The sequence below is a fragment of the Phyllobates terribilis genome, unplaced genomic scaffold (genome assembly GCF_046119375.1).
Source record: "Phyllobates terribilis strain yellow unplaced genomic scaffold, ASM4611937v1 Scaffold_2__4_contigs__length_985480577, whole genome shotgun sequence".
Classification (NCBI taxonomy): Eukaryota; Metazoa; Chordata; class Amphibia; order Anura; family Dendrobatidae; genus Phyllobates; species Phyllobates terribilis.
Genome location: NW_027362762.1, coordinates 195571546 through 195593298, shown reverse-complemented (window position 1 = coordinate 195593298; position 21753 = coordinate 195571546). Strand labels below are relative to the sequence as shown.

Below are 21753 nucleotides of genomic sequence, written 5' to 3'. Positions count from 1 at the left end.
TAAGCAGCTACAGTAGAAGTCTGTGACCAGATCCGAACCACACTCGGAAGACAATCCGGCTGTAGCAGAGGACCGTTCCTGTGAGCCATTACTTCCAGCGTAGATGTACGGTACAGGGTGTGGGTTGGGACTGTTGTGGCAATGCAGCTTAAAATCTTTATCAACAAGACATTTAGATTTGTTAATCCAAGAGAAATACACAATTATCTTTGTGTTGACTTCTATTGGTCTGTGGAACAATGAATGTTTGCTAATTATGTTGATTAACCTTTGTGGACCCTGTGGCTTATTCACTCACAAGACAGGAGGACAAACTAAGCAAATTCATTAAATGCTCAAACAATGAGATATGAGGCTGCCCTTTCCCCCCAACCTGTGGATGTATATTGAAAAAGGACATGTGCTTCTTTAGCAGGGAAGACTTGACACAGAGATTGGAAAGAGACTTTACAAGGAGAATCAAAGATCAGACTCCCTCAGACCATCAGCTTGAAAGGATGACTTTACCCAAAGAGATACAGATTTGGATTCTACATAATTCCAGCCAAAGGGTATATAGCCCTGACTGGAGAGATCTGGATCTGCTCCATTGATCATCAGAGAGCCCATGGATATGGTTGGGGAGACCAGGTTGGGATGATGAAGTCACCAGGTCCCATGGATATGTTGTTTGGGGTTGCCAGGAGGGACCATCTGGTCGCCTGGAAACCATGAAGACATTCGGAAAAGCCCGATTGGGACCAGCCGGTCATCTGGCCCCATGGAAACTCTCGGAGAGGCCAGGGTGGGACCCTTGGGTCTGCTGGCCTTGTATCTCGATGCACTGCTAGCTTCCTAAGCTTGCCGCTACCTTCTCTCTGTGGGGGCCCGCCAGAAGCGGGGGGCCACTGGTTGAGGTAGTTGGCCCTGGAATTCCCAAAGTTGCAGCTGTTCTATCCCAGGCGGGCGGAGCGGAAGGGTGAGACTGTGAAATGTTGTACCATTGGGTATTTTGCTGGCTAGGACTGTTCTATGTGTTTATTGTCCGCTTTGTGGTTCAATAAAATATTGCCACGCTGTTTTACCCTCACCCTGTATTGTCTGAGTAGTATTACGCCCACTTAAGACTCCGGATCTTCACAACTGTGCTTAAGGGAACGGAGATGGCCAGTGCGACGAGCACACTGTATACCCAGTAACTTCGATATCTAGGACTTGCAGCCTAACGGGAAATACCGGTGACCCCCACTAGGGCCAGTGTAACAATCAGAGGTGTTTATAGAGACTATGATGGGGACGTATTCCTAGTATTGAGAGTGACGCCCGTGAAGTAGAGACATAAAGGCTTTAAGAGTTGTTTAACTGCTAGATAACAAGAACTGTGTATGTAATAGAACGTTGCATAGATATCGTATCTAGTTGTATTGCTGAGTCATAATATATTGTATTAACCCTGTTACTGTGCTTACATAAGTGCTTACTTGTGTGTATATATGTACTTTTAAATAGATTTTCCTTTTTGTTAGTTAAATAAATAGTGTTGGTTAAGTACCACTGTCTGCTCATTGTCTGCACGGTTGCATCCAAGTAGCCTGCTTACACATACACATAAGCACAACTGTATGTACTAGAAACTGGATACAATTTCTGTAATGGATGCTCCATATTTTTAACACAGTGCAAACTCTATAAAGCCGGTATGACCAGCATACTTTCCAAAGAGGTTTGGTGTGTGCTGGAATCTCATGATTGAAACCACATATTCAGCGAATTATTTGCCCATTACTATACACTGGAGAAGGACATCATGGCCGGAAGAATAGAAGGAACAAGGCGAAGAGGAAGATCAGCAACGCGATGGCTTGATACTATCGAGATAACAGCGGTGAAGACCCTGGTGGACCTATCTAGGCTTGTACAAGATCTATCTTCCTACAGACTGTTCATCCATCAGACTCCTATGGCTCAAGATTGAGCCGAAAGATGTTAAAAAATAAAAAAAAAAACATGTAAACAGGTTCTCCAGGCTGGGGCAAGTTTTCACCAAGCACTGTAGCTTAGCAAATCCTAACAGTTTGTAATATACACACATTTAGGATTCGGCTCTGCTTGTCATAGCGTGACCACAAGTATGCTGACTAGAACATATTCCTGCTTGTTTCAATGAAAAGACGCAAGAAGAGTATCTTGTCTGTATGTGACCTCAAGTATGCAAATCACATGCTTGCAGTCACGTGAGGAAGTACAAATTGGCAAGCAAAGCTGAATCCTAGTAATCTGCATCTTACACACTGTTAGGATTTGGCAAGCTAAACTGATGAATATTTGTCTTCGTCTGGAAAATCTCTTTAATCACTACTACTAGTATAGGAATCAGTAAAATCTATATCTTTATTTGATGATACATACCAGTCATAGGATATATACAAAATAAAACTCTGTTCATATCTCGGTTTGAAGTTGTGTTCTATTTCAGGAATAGAAACGCATAATTCATGAGGAAAATGGATTCCTGAATGAGGGCTTCAGAATACTACTGCATCTATATTTAAAGTACTATCCATAGAGTTTAATGGGCGTTTTCTCAGTGGCGGCCAAGACTGAAAAAGGGCTCTGTGCAAAACCCGTCCATGGGCTTCTTTATGTGTCTGTCACACACGTTGCTTTCTGCTTTGGAGGTGGAAGTGGCCCCTTTATCTCTTGAGTTCCCTTGCGGCTGCACAGGTTGCACCAATGGTATGTAAGCAACCAAGTTTTCTATCTGTAAAATAAATGATAATAGCACATGCTGCATTTTTAAAAATGGACGTTAAAAAATAGATTTACATTAGCGCTATATTAAGGTCTACAAAAAGTGATGGATTCATATACAGATTTGAAAAACACATGTAAAAAAGGCCTAAATGTTACTTCTACTTTACTTTTCCAGAGGGCCCTTCATTTTTGTGTGGTGGTGGGTTATACAAATGGTTTACTGGGCCTAAAATGCAACAACAAAGTTGAACAAATATGCAACAAATAACAAATCTTTCTTTATATGTTGAGGAAAATTAGGGTTTACAGGATGGTATTTTTTACTTAGTATAATTTTCTTTTACTGCCAGGTTTTATCCATAACTGTATATGATATACAAATAATTATTAGGTTTTGTAGATGCGTTTAAAAATATCCCTTTTTCTTTCAATTTTGACTTTTTTATTTTGAAAAAATACATATAAATGAGGGTTATTTTCCTATCGTCAATGCCTAATCTACCAACAATTAACTAAAAAATGTAAAAAAAAACAACAGAAAACGGATTTATTAAATAATTCAGCCAAAAATCTCCCCTTTGTCCCATGGAGGAGGGTCAATTGGGTGGCATTCACTCAAGTGATTGCATCAATTATTCACTTTTGAAAGCACTTATATCAGCATTGTTCCTTTAAGGAGATGAGCGGGTGTGTCGGGAGTAGCTATGGAAACTTCAAGCCAAGAATAAAGACAAATCTCAGGCAAGCCGTTTAGAGGAGGCTGTAACGCACACAGGCAAGCACAGAACAGGGATATGAGGATTTTGGATGCTGAAGTTCAGGAGGGAGGGAAAGGGTGGCCATAACTCTTGAGAAGAAGAAGATCATCATCATCCATGTCACAGATGTCTCCTATTGACCCTCCCTCATCTTCTACATCTTCTGCTGGTCTCCTGGGAAAAGATGGACATCAGGTGAGAAGATGCAGGTGTTAATGGGTTTATCACACCTTCCTCATGAGCAGCTGAGTTTCCATCATTGTCTTGTATGAGTCTCTATAATGGTGAAAGGTTTAGTCACGTTTGCACTTATTACATAGCCAGAGCTAAGTATAGCTTGCCTTGCCGCCCCTTTATCTTAGACAGTCATCTACTCTATTACAGCACTAGTTCCAGAACAATTGGCATAGCCGGTTTGAAGAATTTGCAAACAACTTGGGCACAGATGTCCTTCAATGATATCCACAGCCAAAGGCTATTTCCAAATGCTCAGTTGTAGGGTATACAGAATAGTGGCACAGGCATGGTGAATGTGGAGCTACAGGAAATATTCACTGCGGAGTAAATCACGCTGTGACCCAGCTCTTAACTGACAGACAGTGCTTGATTTTTGATAATAATTCGCCCCCCTAACCACAGACAGTCACATGGCACAAATCAGCGGCCGCCAGTCTGTCCAGTGCCACAAACACAAACATTGGAGCATACTTTGTAACAGCTTTTGTCAGGCAGATTGGTGACAGATCTGTCTGTTTTTAGTTCCAGCCCGCGCTTGGCGAGCGGGTACAGTGAGAAGTAGATGATGCCAGCCATGAGAGGGTTGCTTGCTCCTCAGAATACATTCCTAGATACCATAGCGACCAGGTTCGATGGAACACGTAAGTAATACACCTATCATCTTACTTCTCTCTCATATATTTCTGTAATTGCAAGGGAGAAAGCAATCAGCGTAGGACAGCTATCGAGACTATGGGAAAAGTTAGCAATTCGGCCATAAAGAACATTCAAGAATAATTATTGGCACATTTATGGGACTGAAATGATCAGATTCAACCAATGGATCGATAAGGGAATAGATTCTAATCATTATTTATATGTTGCTGGTTATACTTAATGTAATGAGCGAGGATAAAGTGGTGTCATACATGTTCTATGATTTTGCACTCTGTAAGTGATAATTACAAGGACTAAAAACCTAGCTTGATTTTATCTTCAAGGGGTTTTCTGGTACAATTTTACTTTTTTCTATTGGGCTAAGAACTTACAGGCAGGTAGTTACTAACTACCTGACTGTTCTGTTCAGCGCCGCCCCAGAGCGGTCACAGATCGCTCGTGCTGACGATTCTGCTGCTTCACCTTAACAGAGCAGTTCTTCTTTTCCCGGGCTCCTCTGTCAATAGGGCATGACTGCCGACATCATGCTGATTGACAGAAGGCTCCCCGCATTATGCAGCAGGGAGCAGGCTGTCATTCTATGTGACATCGGCAGAGATACCCTGTCAACAGAGCAGAGCGGAAGAGAAGAAGCTGCTCTGTTGATGTGACATCACCAGAAGCCTCAGAATTGCTGGCAGGAACGCTCTGTGACCGCTCTGAGCCAGGAGGGATCAGTGCCGGTCACAACAAGCAGATAGTTAACAAATACAGTACCTGCCTGTTAGTTCTTAGGCCCGTAAGAAAAAAATTAAATAGTCCTGGATAACCCCTTTAAATATAAAAAGGTATATAGGGCATGGTCACTTTGAAACGATTTGCCATTGCCAAGAATTATATTGGTCATGACCCTAAGTCTGCATTCACACGTCCGGGTATAACAGATAGTTTTCCTCTCATGTGTCATGATTTGCATTCGTGTTGCATCTGTTTTTCTCATCCACTTTTAATAACTGAAGCAAATAGACTGTCTGATTTTTTTTTTTTCATTGTCTTCCGTGTTTCATCCAGAGATAATTTCAGGGGAATTGTTGACGCGTTTCAAAGTAAAGCAAACTTCTTCCTTAGCTTATGCTTTGAGACGCATGGACAATAAACCGCATTCCTTTATCCTGGTTCCTGCTCTTTTCTCTGGAATTATCATTGGTACACTTGGCAGCGCAGAAGAAAATCCCTTTTTCCCTACTTCTTGACTCGCTGGTTTGAACACTCAATGGCTCATAGCAGCATATAATAATAGTCTGTTATAGAAGGAGTCACAAAAGATTAGTACTTGTGTCATCCTGCAGCATTGTTAAAACTTGTTCATGTCATTGTGCACAGTTAATTGTGTAATAGGACCCTGCTGACTGCTACTTGCTGTACTCTTCCCACACTTCCAACGACAAGAAGTAAATTCTTGAAATCCTAAATCTAACCCTCTTTTATCTCCATCTAAAATGCTGTGCCATACGCTTTCCTTTCTTACAGCAGTCACTACGTTCGGCTAGGTTCACTCCAGCGAACTGAGTTCCGTATTAGGAACAGAATGAGAGAACTCATGGCAAATATGTAACATAATGGATCTTATTAGAACCAGATAAACCCCATTGACTTGAAGGGAGTATGCCACCTCAAAGATGCAAATGAAAATACTTAAACATTTATTTAGGGAACTTAGGTCTTATAAAAATCAAACATTTTAACCATACATTTTAGTGGCAGAGAAATCGACTTTTATTTCATATGGAAATGAGGGTGCTTCGGTGCACCTTTGAAGTGTCCAAGGACTCAGTGCACCAATAGGCCGTCCAATTTACGTATGGAGCACTCTCTGTGATCTTTATTGACAGCACTTGCTTGCCCAGAGCCTGCACTTGTGAGGGATGTGTGGAGAATTCCTACTCCACCGCCCTATAGAACTCTACTATTGTTTTAGTAATTCTATATGTGTTTGAGTTATCTCAAAATGGGGTATTTTGAGATATGGCCATTAGATGGTAGCAGAGGTACAGTTGGATACTACATTACCCTTATGTCAGTGGGACGCGGGGTTAACTAGTTTGGGGGCCGCCCTTAGTGAGGGTTAGGACTAGGAGCACTGGGAGTTGGTGTTGGCCATGTTTTTGGTCAGTTAAGTGAGTAGCAGTCAGGAAGTACAGAGTGCTACTAGCACAAGAGAAGAAGAGAGACGGGTGTGTGTGGGGAAGATATGGAGGATTAACAGCAACGGGCACAATACAGTAAAGTCCATACTTCAGTTGTCAATTTGTGGATTCTGACCTCTTCCAGCCTGTAGGCATTATTGGACGTGTCAGGACTAGGGAGCCTCAGAAGTGAGGTAGTCCCTGTTAGAGTCGGACAGTGGGAGCCGTGGGGTAAAGCAAGCGCTTCCCTATATGTAAGTCCAGAGGCAGTTTTCCCCTAGGTCTGCTACGCACAGTGATCAGCACTGTGTGGGGACTGTGACTGTATTTTAACATCTTTGAATGCCGTTATATGCAACTTGCATTGTACCTGTAATCCTACCTGTCTTCAAGGCCGTGCTGGCAAAGTAAACTGGTTCATGTTTTTTTTAAAAGACCTGTGTCGTCTCTTATTCAATGCTCAGAAGAACTGCACCTAAAAGGGACCGAGCATGACAGTGAGTAAAGGCTACCACCAAACCCAGCACACCACACACGCAGGGACACACAAGTCCCCATTTTCCTGTAGCGGGACAGGGTGAAGAAGAAACCATAGCATCCCTCGCCACTGACTACCACCCTGCCCCCGTTACACGCTGTCTAAACTCAATCTGCGTTTCTCCACATGTGCGCTGACACAGGAAGAGCCCAGCGGCACGCACTCAGTGTGGCTGCAGCCACACTTTGATCCCAGCCTCCTTTTTGAAGCCGCTTGCTCACTACACTTCCAAGTGCATCAGTGTAGCAAGTGGCAGCAGACAGGGGTCTGTGATCAGAGCGCTCCCGTACCCACATTGTGGGCGCGTCATTAGGCTCCTCAAGTGACAGTGCGCACACCGTAGGAACTTGGATTGAGATCAAGCAGCGCTCGCACTGGGTAAGCAAGTACTGCCAAATATAATGAGTGAAAGTGCTCTATATGCAAATTGGAGGGCGTAACAGTGCACTGAGCCCTTGGCCAAGCCAAGTTTTCACTGAAAGTGACCTCATTTGCAATAAAAGTTGATTTGTAAAAGTTGATTCACAACTAAAACACTAAAATGTACTTTATTCTGCTAGTATGATGGGGTCAAGTCCCCTATATAAATGTTTATACGATTTAATTGCCATTTTGGGGGTGACAGACTCCCTTTAAATGGGGCATGTCAACTTTCTGTTCATCATTTAACTGGAAAAAAAATAGTGCAGCATTAGTTCAGGTAAGGCCACGGCCCCACTATCAGTATTTGGTCAGTATTCGGTCAGTATTTTTTCTCAGGAGTGGGAGCCAAAACTAGAACTGGGTGATAAATTCAGAATTGGTGACTTGTTTCTATTCTACCTTTTCTCTGATTGTTCCTCACCTGATTTTGGCTCCCACTCCTGAGAAAAAATACTGACCAAATACAAATACTGATAGTGGGGCCGTGGCCTAAAACTGAGGGTCCAGCACAAATGTTAATCTAGCTAACGTGACTGTGTAGTTAAATGAGTAATTTTTTTATATTTCTTCGGTAGCAATCCTTGCAGGTCATGCAGCTGAATGTACTCCACTTGGTTGATAAACTATTGTGAAAAAATTGCTTAAAGCAGCACACCTGCATTGTTTTTGCCTATGTAGCACATAATAGACTGTTATGTAGACACTCTTGTATATCCCTGTTTTAGTTTATGTGCCATTTTTGAGTTGACTACCATGTTGACTCTTTCTTCCCCTCCTTCTTTCCATTATTCTTCCTGGCTTTGCAAGGGGCAGAGTCTCATCACATTGCAATTGCACTGCTGAGTCCTATGGATGGCAGTGATAGATGAGTGGCCAACAACTACTATCCCCTTATACAGTCAAAGTCACTCATCAGGATCACTTGTCAGACAGGGTATTTAGCCTCAAACTGACATCATTCTGATGTTTGATTTTGATATCTGATCATGTCCTAAAATGGACACTGTACCCTTACTTATATCATAGAGTTTCATTGTATCCCATGTGATACTGCTTCAGTCTGTTTCCCCTGCCTCCTGCTTGTAATAGGTTTCTTCCTGTTAGCCACTATAAGACTGTGTGCCCACGATGCGTATTTCAAGCATTTTTGGTGCGGAAATTTCCGCAGCGTAAACGCATGATAAACGCATGGTAAGCCTTCTGCCATGGTCCCCTATGCAATTCCGCACTTTCAATGCCCATGCAGCGGATTTTTCCACAGCGTTTATGCTGCGCTCAAAAATCCGCAGCATGTCCATTAATTTTGCGGAAGCGCTGCGTTTTCGCCGCCATTGACTTGCATTAGAACGCGCCAATTCCGCAAGACTGCATTTGTACTTGCGTTATTGGCGCGTTCTAATGTGCGGATGGTACCCGAGTGTGGAGAAGATGAGACTCTCCTCCACACCCAGGTACCATAAAAAGATGTAAAAACAAGAATAAAATAAAAAATAAGATTATATTCACCTTCCGACGGCCCCCGGTCTCCTTCCCTCTGCTTGCGTGCAAGACTGAAGGACCTGAGGTGACGTCACAGTCATGTGACCGCAGGCCCTTCAGCGCAGTGTCTCGCGATATCCCGGCAGCCAGGAACGAGCCAGGAACGAACGCGGCAGCACACGCCGGGCCATCGGAGGGTAAGTATAGCTTTATTTTTTTATTTTTAAACATTCTTACGGTCACACTATATAAATCCATGCCGGTTGCATGGATTTATATAGTATGACCTAGTTGTCAAGCACTTTCCAGGTGATGCTAAAATCGCCTAGAAAGCGCTTGTCAATCCGCATGTGGAAACGCATGTGAATCCGCATGTATTACGCAGGAAAAACGCATGTACAATCCGCATGCGTTTTTTCTGCCAGGGAGATGCAGAAATGATGCAGAAATTTTCTGCTTCATTTCTGTATCGTGGGCACATAGTCTAAGCATAAGTCAGGGAACGGATGCTGAAGATGCATCTCAAAGAGTACATTGGAGATTCTGGAAAGTGATATAGATTATATACTGGACTGTTAGTAAAGCTGACACAGACACCGATAATGAAATGTCTCAAAATAGCAACTGATCTAGGATGAAACCAATAACACTGCTAGAATATAGCTAGTGCGTTAGCATTATATGTGAGCAAAAAATGGTGGAGTAGTATTTTAAGCAATAAATACTTCTCAGAAATCTATGCCGTGTCAAACATTTTTTTCTTACAAAGTTTAACCCCTTCTCCTCCCAGCCTGTTTTCACCTTCCTGACCAGGCCAAATTTTGCAATTCTGACCAGTATCATTTTATGTGGTAATAACTCTGGAATGTTTCAATGTATCACAGTGATTCTGAGAATGTTTCTTCAATACACATTGTACTTTCTGTTAGTGGTAAATTTAGGTCAATATTTTTTGCATTTATTTGTGAAAATATCTGAATTTTAGCGAAAATTTCGCAATTTTCAATCTTCTAATTTTTATCCCGTTAAACCAGATATTTAGCACATGTCTACTTTACATCACCATCACTTTGGAAACATAACTTGTTTTTGTTAGAAAGTTAGAAAGGTTAAACGTTGATCAGCAATTTTTGGGGTTTTTTTCCAACAAAATTTACAAAAACAATTTTTTTAGGGATCACATCCCATTTGAAGTGGCTTTGAGGGCCTATGTGACAGAAAATACCCAAAAGTGACACCATTTTAAAAACTGCACCCCTCAAGTTGGTCAAAACCACTTTCAATAGGTTTATTAATCCTTTACGTGTTTTACAGGAATTAAAGCAATGTGGAAGAAAAAAAAATGAACATTTTACTTTTTCCCACAAAAATGTTGCTTTAGTCCCAAATTTTGCATTTTCACAAGGGAACCTGAGAAAGTGGACCATACAATTTGTTGTGCAGTAGTACGCCAATACCCCATATGTGTGGGAAAACCGCTGTTTGGGCGCACGGCAGGGCTCGGAAGGGAAGGAGCACCGTTTAACTTTTAGAACTTAAAATTGTCTGGAATAGATAGTGGACACCATGTAGTGTTTGTAGAGCCCCTGATGTGCCTAAACAGTGGAAAAAACCCACATTTTTATAATCCTGAGGCGTGAAAACGAAAAAATACATTTTCCCACTAAAATTTTGCTTTAGCCCCAAATTTTTCATTTTTACAATGGTAACAAGAGAAAATGGACAGTATAATTTGTTTTACAATTTCTCCTGAGTACGCCAATACCCCATTTGTGGTGGAAAACTACTGTTTGGGCGCATGGCAGGGCTTGGAAGGGAAGGAGCACCATTAGACTTTTGAAGCTCAAAATTGGCTGGAATTGATAGTAGATGCCATGTCGTGTTTGCAGGGCCCCTGAGGTGCTTAAACAGTGGAAACCCCCCACAAGTGATGCCATTTTGGAAAGTAAACCTCTCTAGGAATTTATCTAGCTGTGTGGTGAGCACCTTAAAGCCGCAAGTGCTTCACAGAATTTTATAACGTTCAGCCGTGAAAATGAAAAAAATATTTTTTCCTGCAAAAATTTTGGTTTTGCCCCAAATTTTTCATAATCACAAGGGTAAAATGATAAAATGGGCCATACAATTTGTTGTGCAATCTCTCCTGAGTACACTGATACCCCTTATGTAATGGAAAAGCACTGTTTGGGTGCACAGAAGGGCTTGGATGGGAAGAAGCGCCATTTGAATTTTGGAGCTCCATTGTGCCAGGAATAGATTGTGGATGCCATGTCACATTTGAACAGCCTTTGGCATGCCAAAACAGCAGAAACCCATACAATTGACCCCATTTTTGAAACTACACCTCTTGAGAAATTCATTTATGGGCATAGTGAGCATTTTTATACCTCAGGCGATGCACAGAATTGTATAACAGTGTGATAAGTAAATGGAAAATTGCAATTTTTTCCACTAAAATGTTGCTCTGGCCCCAAGTTTTTAATTTTCAGAAAGGATAATAGAAGAAAATGAACATTAAAATGCAATTTCTCCTGAGTACGCCAATACCCAATATGTAGTTGATAACTACTTTTGAGGCATAGTACAAAGCTCAAAAGGGAAGGAGCGCCATATTGGAGTTCAGATTTTGCTTATTCTGAAAATTTTTTGAAGCCAGACATTGAGGTATTTGGAGATGCAATTGGAATCTGCAATATCCTGCTTTTATACTGTTGTCTGCCTTAAGATCAAGTGTATATATATCCAATAGATCCAATAGAGGCTAAAAAGTTTTTAGTTGCTCTATCTGACCTATATTCAAGCCAATTGATATCCGGGGCTCAAAACAAAATGGTGACCCTCCTGCAACTGAAAATCAGAAAGAAAAGTACATGTGTGCACTTAATAACTACACTTAAAACAAAAGTAGTAACTCAGTTCCAGTATAATCGTGGAACATGATACATTTCTTTATTTTCTACATAAAGGAAAATATGGAAGGTAGTCTAGTGCCGTCCATTGAAAATAGAAATCCTAAAATGTTATTGTGTCAACCTGCCATATGACTTAGGAGAGAAGTGAAACCACAACTGCAGACAGGTAATTCAAGGGGTGTTTGGCTTGGAGAGAGGCCTATGACAGGTGTCTATAAAGTTGTGCTCAAAAGTTTACATACCCAGGCAGAATTTTTGCTTTCTTGGTCTTGTTTCAGAGAATATGAATGATAACAAAAAAAACTTTTTCTCCACTCATGGTTATTGGTTGGGTGAAGCCATTTATTGTCAAACTACCGTGTTTTCTCTTTTTAAATCTTAATGACAACCAAAAACATCCAAATGACCCTGATCAAAAGTTCACTTACCCTGGTGATTTTGGCCTGATAACATGCACTGAATTTGACACAAATGGGTTTGAATGGCTACTAAAGGTAACATCCTCACCTGTGACCTGTTTGCTTGTAATCAGTGTGTGTGCATAAAAGCTGAGTGAGTTTCTGGGATCCAGACAGTCTCTTGCATCTTTCATCCAGCCACTGACGTTTTTTGGATTGTGAGTCATGGGGAAAGCAAAAGAATTGTCAACGGATCTACGGGAAAAGGTAGTTAAACTGTATAACACAGGAAAGGGATACAAAAAGATATCCAAGAAATTGATAATGCCAGCCAGCAGCGTTCAAACTGTGATTAACAAATGGAAAATCAGGGGCTTTGTAAAAATCAAACCATGGTCAGGTAGACCAACAAAGATTTCTGCCAAAACTGCCAGGAAAATTGTTTGGGTTGCAAAGAAAAACCCACAAATAACATCAGCTGAAATTCAGAATTCTCTGAAAACTAGTGGTGTGGCTGTTTCAAGATGCACAATAAGAAAGCACTTGAAGAAAAATGGGCTGCATGGTCAAGTCGCCGGAAGAAAGCCATTACTGCGCAAATGCCACAAAGTATCTCGCCTACAATATGCCAAACAGCACAGAGACAAGCCTCAAAATGTCTGGAACAAGGTAATTTGGAGTGATGAGACCAAAATTAAACTTTTTGGCCACAACCATAAACGTTACATTTGGAGAGAGGTCAACAAGGCCTATGATGAAAGGAACACCATCCCTACTGTAAAGCATGTGTGGCGCCCCTGAGGGTTCGGTCGCCACAGAGGTATTGCATCTCACCCAGAGGTGTGCTATCTCACTCTCGGGTAAGGAAGGAGTACACCCCGGGACCCTAACACCTGCATCCAACACATTCCACTTCAGTGGGGGCAGGGCGAGATTGCTCCTAAGGGAGAGCACAGTCCCTGGTCCCTAGCTGAAGAGTGGAACTATGTAGAGGGTGTGGGTTGAGGAAGCAGATTAGGGGAGCACATGGAAGGAAGTGATATAAATACAGAAGCCATCTTGAGAGGACAGATCAGTCTACAGTGAGAGGAGTTGGGAGCAGGAGCTCTGTAGGAGCTCTGCTCAGGAGGAGGGCCTGAGGAGAGGCCCAGGACTGAAGGAGAAGGAAAGGAGCAGAAAAGGCTCCAGGAACGAGGAAGGGACCCCAGGGGTATGGGCAGTGCTGTAGACCACCCGTACGCCCAAATCTACCAGGAGGTGGAGGGGTCAGGCCACACAAAGGGGAGCGGTCCCTCAACTAGCAGAGTACTTTATGCCTCAACTAGAAACCGGAGGCTGCTGTACTTCAAGTCCTGCAGCCAACAGTCCACATCAGTCTCTCCAAGAAGGTAGCCATAGAGGACCCAGGCGACGGAACAGACGTCGCCCAACAAGGCCCGCGGGTATCGGATTGGGACACTAGGTGTGAGGTGTAGGAAGACGGCCAGAGAGAGAGAACACACAGAAGGGGGTCCCGCTAAGTACTCCGGAGATATCTGAGGTTTGGCTCAACCCCTACCTGAGTAAGCGCAGCACGACGAGGGAAGTTACACCGGTACCTGTAACTTGGATTGCAACAACCGTGAGTAAATACCCTGAAGACTGCACCCCACTGTCTCTGTGATTATTATCTGCGCCATCACCCCTGCACTACAACGCCCAGCATCACCTATAACATCTACAACATCTCTACGCTGCCCTGGAGCTAAGCTCTACCTGTGGAGGGCCAAACCAACTCTGCTGCATTAAACACCAGCTCCAGAGGACCTGCTCCGCAGCGGCGGCTCCATATAGCCGCACATCACAGGTGGTGTCACGAATTATATATACAAAAACTATAAATCCCCTGTAAATACTCCCCGTTTATTGACCACCCTGGGTCACGGATGGGGTCACCACCACTGTGACATCTCGCCTAGCAACGACCGGCCAGGCACCGAGTACCCCACGGCCCAGGGGGCGCGTCACATGGAGGTGGATCGCTGATGTTTTGAGGATGTGTGAGCTACAAAGACACAGGAAACTTGGTAAAAGTTTAAGGAAAGATGAATGCAGCACGTTATCAGCAAATACTGGAGGCAAATTTGCACTCATCAGCCCGGAATCTGCGCATGGGACATACTTGGACATTCCAACATGACAACGATCCAAAACACAAGGCCAAGTCGACCTGTCATTGGCTACAGCAGAACAAAGTGAAGGTTCTGGAGTGGCCATCTCAGTCTCCTGACCTCAATATCATTGAGCCACTCTGGGGAGATCTCAAGCGCGCAGTTCATGCTAGACAGCCCAGGAATTTACAGGAACTGGAGGTTTTTTGCCAAGAAGAATGGGCAGCTTTACCATCTGAGAAAATAAAGAACCTCATCCACAACTACCACAAAAACTTCAAGCTGTCATTGATGTTAGAGGGGGCAATACACGGTATTAAGAACTGGGGTATGTGAACTCTTGATCAGGGGCATTTTGATGTTTTTGGTTGTCATTAAGATTAAAAAAGAGAAAGCACAGTAGTTTGATAATAAATGGCTTCACCCAACCAATAACCATGAGTGGAGAAAAAGTTTTTTTGTTATCATTCATATTCTCTGAAACAAGGCCAAGAAAGGAAAACTTCTGCCGGGGTATGTAAACTTTTGAGCACTACTATATATGCAGTCAGAAAGGTATACGGTATATGAGAAAGTCTGTTACATGTTACATATGTTGAAAAAAGATATAGGTCCATCAAGTTCAAACTTTCTCCACCCATTATACATTTTCTATCACTAGATTATTTATAATCCACAATGCCATTTGTTGTGAGCAAAGCATCCAGACCTTTTTAAAATGCACATACAATCTCTGCCATTACTACCTCTTATGGTAGGGCATTCCACAGTCTGACTGCTCTAACTGCAAATAATCCTTTCCTTTTATAGATGTAACATTTACTGGTCATTACAGATCTTGAGTCTTCAGTTCTCCATGGAATCGCTTTCTGATGAGGATGTGAGACTTCTCTATAGATATTTCCCAGTGATTACTATCTCACATTATTATAGATCTACAGAATAGATGTCTACTACAGTTAAATAAGATGGAATAAACTGTGAGGTTACCAACACTGTAATTTACTATACAACTCCTGAAATTCCTGTATTTTCCTATTTACCTACACACGCAGTCTGTGCATTTTATGAGGACATTCATGTAATAGAGATGTCAGTAGCATTATGTGGATTCAAGTCCAAGGAAAAACATTTAGATCATATGGTGAATGCGGCGCCTCCTTAATTATACAGTTCACAATGTCTTTTTCCACAAGTGTCGGCGAGGCACCTGTTCCAGATAACTAGCCGAGAATTTGTAGAGAATCCACTGAAGTTTAATCAGAGGCTCTGTGGCAGCTTGTGCCGAGCACAGACACTTTTAAGCCTGTTTGGTTTCTGTCCTCCCCCTGTGTAACCAGAGGTGATAGGAAGGGCTGTGAGCCAGCAGTAATAATACTCTCTGAGAACTCTCACTCCCCCGGGAGCACATCAATACATGTTATTTAGATGAAGAATTGCATGGTGTAACAAGTCAACAACAAGAAAAATGTTTTACAAATGCAAGCAAGAGACGGGCGATGCCTGCTTTGCATAGCTGAATTTACTTTTATGCCATGAATTTAATTTCCTGGGAAGTGGTAAAGACACATGCTAGAATGCATCTAAAAGAAAAAAAAAGATTTTTGGTACCGTGTTAGCCAGTTGAAAAAAGATTGATTTCTCTCAATGGGAGGAACAAAATAAACTTGTAGTTATGATACTTTTATAATGGCTGACAAAAATAAAGTAAGTGATGTTACAAAGCAAGTTTTCAAGACTACTTAGGTCTCCTCATCAGGCATGGGTATAACAAAGTAAAACCGAAAGATATGAACTGGAGTATAAGTTGGTATACATGCAACATGTAGGAGAATGTTCACACTGGCCATTAAACAGCCGAAACCTAAGATAGAGACAAAATGAACATATACCCTGCGGTAAGTAAGTAAAAGCAATTATGTATATAAATAATATAGGATACTTACTAAACATTGTTTTTGATTAAAAAAAAAAAGTGTAAAAGCCATCTCACCAGCGTCAAAGTGTACGGCGTCGGGACAGTCCTAACCTCTAGTATTAAAACCTTGCTATGTATTAAAAATGACCTGTATGTGAATAAGGGCCGAGTAGGACCGGGGCCCGACTATGAACACTCAGCAATGGGAAGCTATATAAACGTAATGCCCAGCTCAAAGAAAGGGAGGTCAAGCCCTTGCGTGTACGGAGTGTGAAAACCTAAAGCAAAACCAAACAAAATGAACTGGAGTATAAGTTGGTATACTTGCAATGTGTAGGAGCATGTTCACACTGGCCATTAAACAGGCAAAACCTAAGATAGAAACAAAATTAACATAAACCCTGCGATAAGTAAGTAAAAAGCAATAGTGCATCTAAATAACACAGGGTACAAAGTAAACACTGTTCTTGATCAAAAAAAGCATAAAAGCCATCCCACCAGCATGGTATAACAAAGTACCTGAAGAAACACAAATATATACACAAGAAGAGCAGAGATAGTGAGGGCATCAGGTCTCTGATCTTAGGCCATGGCCCCACTATCAGTATTTGGTCTGTATTTTTTCTCAGGAGTGGGAGCCAAAACCAGGAGTGGGTGATAAATGCAGAATTGGTGACTTGTTTCTATTCTACCTTTTCTCTGATTGTTCATCACCTGGATTTGGCTCCCACTCCTGAGAAAAAATACTGACCGAATACTGATAGTGGGGCCGTGGCCTTACTTGGATACCGGCGTTAGACCTCAGTAAGGCTTATGCAGTCGTAACGTGGTGTTTTTTTAATAGAAAGTATTTTTTACAAAATACTTTTGTTTTATCTTCGCTTATCGGATCCATTTGCCTTTTCATCTCGACGGGAGTGCCCTTTATCTGGCTTATTTCACTTCATTCAGCTCTGCTGGAACTTCCCATGGAGGATATTTCCACAGTACACCTGGCTGCACCCACTGGAATCCACTATAGAGCAATTGGAGTTGTGCCTAATCCTATATTTCAACTTTGCCAGGTGAGAATATTTTCTTCTATTGGTTTTATAGTTTTAACTTACTACGCTCAGAAAGCGCTCTTCTCCCTCCTTTTTCCACCCAGCCCAGTTTGCTTTTGCTTTTGTCTTTTTAAAATGTCCATTTATTATGCTGTTTCTGCTCTTTTTGTGTATATATTTGTGTTTCTTCAGATACTTTGTTATACCATGCCTGATGAGACCTGAGTAGTCTGGAAAGCTTGCTTTGTAACTTTATTTAATTAATTTTTGTCAGCCATTAAAAAGGTAACCACTACAGGATTGTTATTTTGTTTCTCAGAATGATTCTAAGGATACCAATATACAGTGGGTACGGAAAGTATTCAGACCCCTTTAAATTTTTCACGCTTTGTTTCATTGCAGCCATTTGGTAAATTCTAAAAAGTTCATTTTTTTTTCTCATTAAAGTACACTCTGCACCACATCTTGACTGAAAAAACGGAAATGTAGAAATTTTTGCAAATTTATTAAAAAAGAAAAACTGAAATATCACATGGTTATAAGTATTCAGACCCTTTGCTCAGACACTCATATTTAAGTCACATGCTGTCCATTTCCTTGTGATCCTCCTTGAGATGGTTCTACTCCTTCATTGGAGTCCAGCTGTGTTTAATTAAACTGATAGGGCTTGATTTGGAAAGGCACACACCCGGCTATATAAGACCTCACAGCGCATGTCTAACCAAATAAGAATCATGAGCTCAAAGGAACTGCCCAAGGAGCTCAGAAACAGAATTGTGGCAAGGTACAGATCTGGCCAAGGTTACAAAAGAATTTGTGCATTATTCAAGGTTCCTAAGAGCACAGTGGCCTACATAATCCTTAAATGGAAGAAGTTTGGGACCACCAGAAGTTTTCCTAGACCTGGCCATCCAGCTAAACTGAGCAATCGTGGGAGAAGAGCCTTAGTGAAAGAGGTAAAGAAGAACCCCAAGATCACTGTGGCTGAGTCCCAGAGATGCAGTAGGGAGATGGGAGAAAGTTCCACAAAGTCAACTATCACTGCAGCCCTCCACCAGTCGGGTCTTTATGGCAGAGTGGCCCAACGGAAGCCTCTCCTCAGGCCAAGACATATGAAAGCCTGCATAGAGTTTGCTCAAAAACACATGAAGGTCTCCCAGACTATGAGAAATAAGATTTTCTGGTTTGATGAGACTAATATTGAACTTTTTGGTGATAATTCTAAGCGGTATGTGTGGAGAAAACCAGGCACTGCTCATCACCTGCCCAATACAATCCCAACAGTGAAACATGGTGGTAGCAGCATCATGCTATGGGGGTGTTTTTCAGCTGCAGGGACAGGACGACTGGTTGAAATTGAAGGAAACATGAATGCGGCCAAGTACAGAGATATCTGAATGAAAACCTCTTCCAGAGTGCTCTGGACCTCAGACTTGGCCGAAGGTTCACCTTCCAACAAGACAATGACCCTAAGCACACAACTAAAATAACAAAGGAGTGGCTTCAGAACAACTCTGTGACCATTCTTGACTGGCCCAGCCAGAACCCTGACCTAAACCCAATTGAGCATCTCTAGAGAGACCTGAAAATGGCTGTCCACCAATGTTCACCATCCAACCTGACGAAACTGGAGAGGATCTGCAAGGAAGAATGGCAGAGGATCCCCAAATCCAGGTGTGAAAAACTTGTTGCATCATTCCCAAGAAGACTCATGGCTGTACTAGCTCAAAAGGGTGCTTCTACTCAATACTGAGCAAAGGGTCTGAATACTTATGACCATGTGATATTTTAGTTTTTCTTTTTTATCAAATTTGCAAAAATTTCTACATTTCTGTATTTTTCAGTCAAGATGGGGTGCAGAGTGTACTTTAATGAGAAAAAAATTGAACTTTTTAGAATTTACCAAATGGCAGCAATGAAACAAAGAGTGAAAAATTTAAAGGGGTCTGAATACTTTCCGTACCCACTGTAAAGCCAAGTTCTCTCCATTGCAGTGGTCTTCTCGTTGAAGGCATAATTAAAGGGGTTGTCCACTACTTTTACAACCCCTTCTTGAACTAAATGTTTGACCCAGATAAGTGCGGTGTCAGCACTTGCGGTCCCAGGGTTGCTGTGCGGTTGTTGTGACACGTGACGCCGGTGCCTAATCAACAATGACGTCACTGTCTCCGTTAACTAACTATGTTAGTTAAAGGGAATCAATCATCAGGTTTTTGCCATCTAATATGAGATTAGCTTAATGTAGGGGCAGAGACCCTGATTCCAGCAATGTGCCACTTACAGGGCTGCTTGCTGTAGATAAGATAAAATCCCTGTTTTATGAGCAGGAAACTACCACTAGAGGACTAGTAATCCTGCTGCCATGTAGTTCTCCATAACCCCGTCGCATCACTGATTGGCAGCTTTCTGCTTATGCACATTGTACTCAAAGCTGCCAATCAGTGGTGGGGGCGGGGTTATACATAGCTCAGCATTCAAAATACTGCTAGATCTGCAGCAGAAAAAACAGTGATTTCACCATAACTACAGCAAGCAGCCCAGTAAGTGGAATTAGGGTCTCTGCACCTACATAATGCTGCTCACAAATGGGGTAGCAAAGATCTGGTGACAGATTCTTTTTAAGGCCAGGGCCCCACTATCAGTATTCGGTCAGTATTTTTTCTCAGGAGTGGTAGCCAAAAGCGGTAATTAGACTTAGGCTATGTGCACACGATGCAGAAATGAAGCAGAAAATTTCTGCATCATTTCTGCATCTCCCTGGCAGAAAAAACGCATGCAGATTATGCATGCGTTTTTCCTGCAGAATACATGCGGATCCACATGCAGATTCACATGCGTTTCCGCATGCAGATTGACAAGCGCTTTCCAGGCGATTTTAGCATCACCTGGAAAGTGCTTGACAACTAGGTCACACTATATAAATCCATGCAAACAGCATGGATTTATATAGTGTGACCCGAGAGAGTGTATATACTTACCTTCGATGGCCCGCGCTGTCCTGCTCACTCCGTTCTCCCGGCTGCCGGCAACTTTGAATTGAAAGACCTGCCGACGTCAGTGTCACGTGACCCGTCACATGACTCTGACGTCACCGCAGGTCCTACAACTCACTGCAAGTGCCGGGAAGCAAGCAGGAGCGCTGCGCGGGCCGACAGATGGTAAGTATATATATATTTTTTATTTTATTCTTGTTTTTACAGCTTTTTTAATGGTACCTGGGTGTGGATGAGACTCTCCTCTCCTCCACACCCGGGTACCATCCGCACATTAGAACGCACCAATTACGCAAGTACAGATGCAGTCTTGCGGAATTGGCGCATTCTAATGCAAGTCAATGGCGGCGAAAACGCCGCGTTTCCGCAAAATTAAATGACATGCTGCGGATTTTTGAGCGCAGCGTTTACGCTGCGGAAAAATCCGCATCATGGGCACAGCACATGCGGATTTCAATTGGGGAACATTGCTTCCCTTCTACCATGCGTTTTTCATGCGTTTCCGCGGCGTTTACGCAACTGCAAAAACGCCGCGGAAACGCATGAAATACGCATCGTGTGAACTCAGCCTTACCAGTAATTGTATTTCCAGGAGTCCATCCTGACAGCACCATGGAGGACGTCCTTCTTATCCTTTCAGGGCAAGAAATCACCGAGAGGTTAACAGCCCTCCCCTCCCTCCACCCCTCAGTGTCTTTCTAAGTACCACACCAGGATGGTTGCAACAAAATTTATTAATCTCTACATACCAATGTCACTTCACATTGCACAGAAATAATCAAGGGAGGGAAACTAACTGTGCTGTCAGGATGGACTCCTGGAAGCACAATTATCGGTTAGTCTAATTACCGCTTTCCAGGATGTCCCCTTGACAGCACCATGGCGAATACCAAAGTATTGCCCTAGGGTGGGACTACCGCTTGGAGAACCTTCCTACCAAACGCCATTCTGTGTCCTGCTCGTACATCTAGCTTATAGTGTTTGGAAAATGTACTCAAACTTGACCATGTTGCGGCAGTGCATATCTGTTCTACCCATGATGTGGAGATTGATCAGGTTGAATGGGCTTTCAACTCTTCCGGGGGGGGGGGGGGTTTCCTTCTGCTGTATAAGCGAGACCTATCGTGGACCTAATCCATCTCGTGATCGTTTTCTTAGATGCTTTTTTCCCTTTATTTTTACCCCCATACTAGATAAACAGGTTGTGATCCTGCCTCCAGTTCTGGGTGGCCCCTAGATAATCGATGACTGTCTGCCTGCCATCCAGGCAATGGAAAAAGTACTCTTTCTGATTTTTAGGGCACTGACAGAATGATGGCAGGACAACCTCCTGATTTATGTTTCTTGTA

General features: G+C 42.5%; 1 protein-coding gene across 2 annotated transcripts in view; it reads left to right on the top strand.

Annotated features, from left to right (window-relative positions):
• The first annotated feature begins 3317 nt into the window (after window positions 1-3317).
• The window catches only part of KCNH3 (potassium voltage-gated channel subfamily H member 3), a 159225-nt gene continuing 140789 nt past the window's right edge, over window positions 3318-21753 (top strand). For both annotated transcript variants that reach the window (XM_073663768.1, XM_073663767.1), the window contains exons 1-2: window positions 3318-3686; window positions 4251-4369. In XM_073663768.1, coding sequence (XP_073519869.1) covers window positions 4291-4369 — 79 coding nt within the window. In that variant the 5' untranslated portion in view covers window positions 3318-3686; window positions 4251-4290. The remainder of the gene's footprint in view (window positions 3687-4250; window positions 4370-21753) is intronic.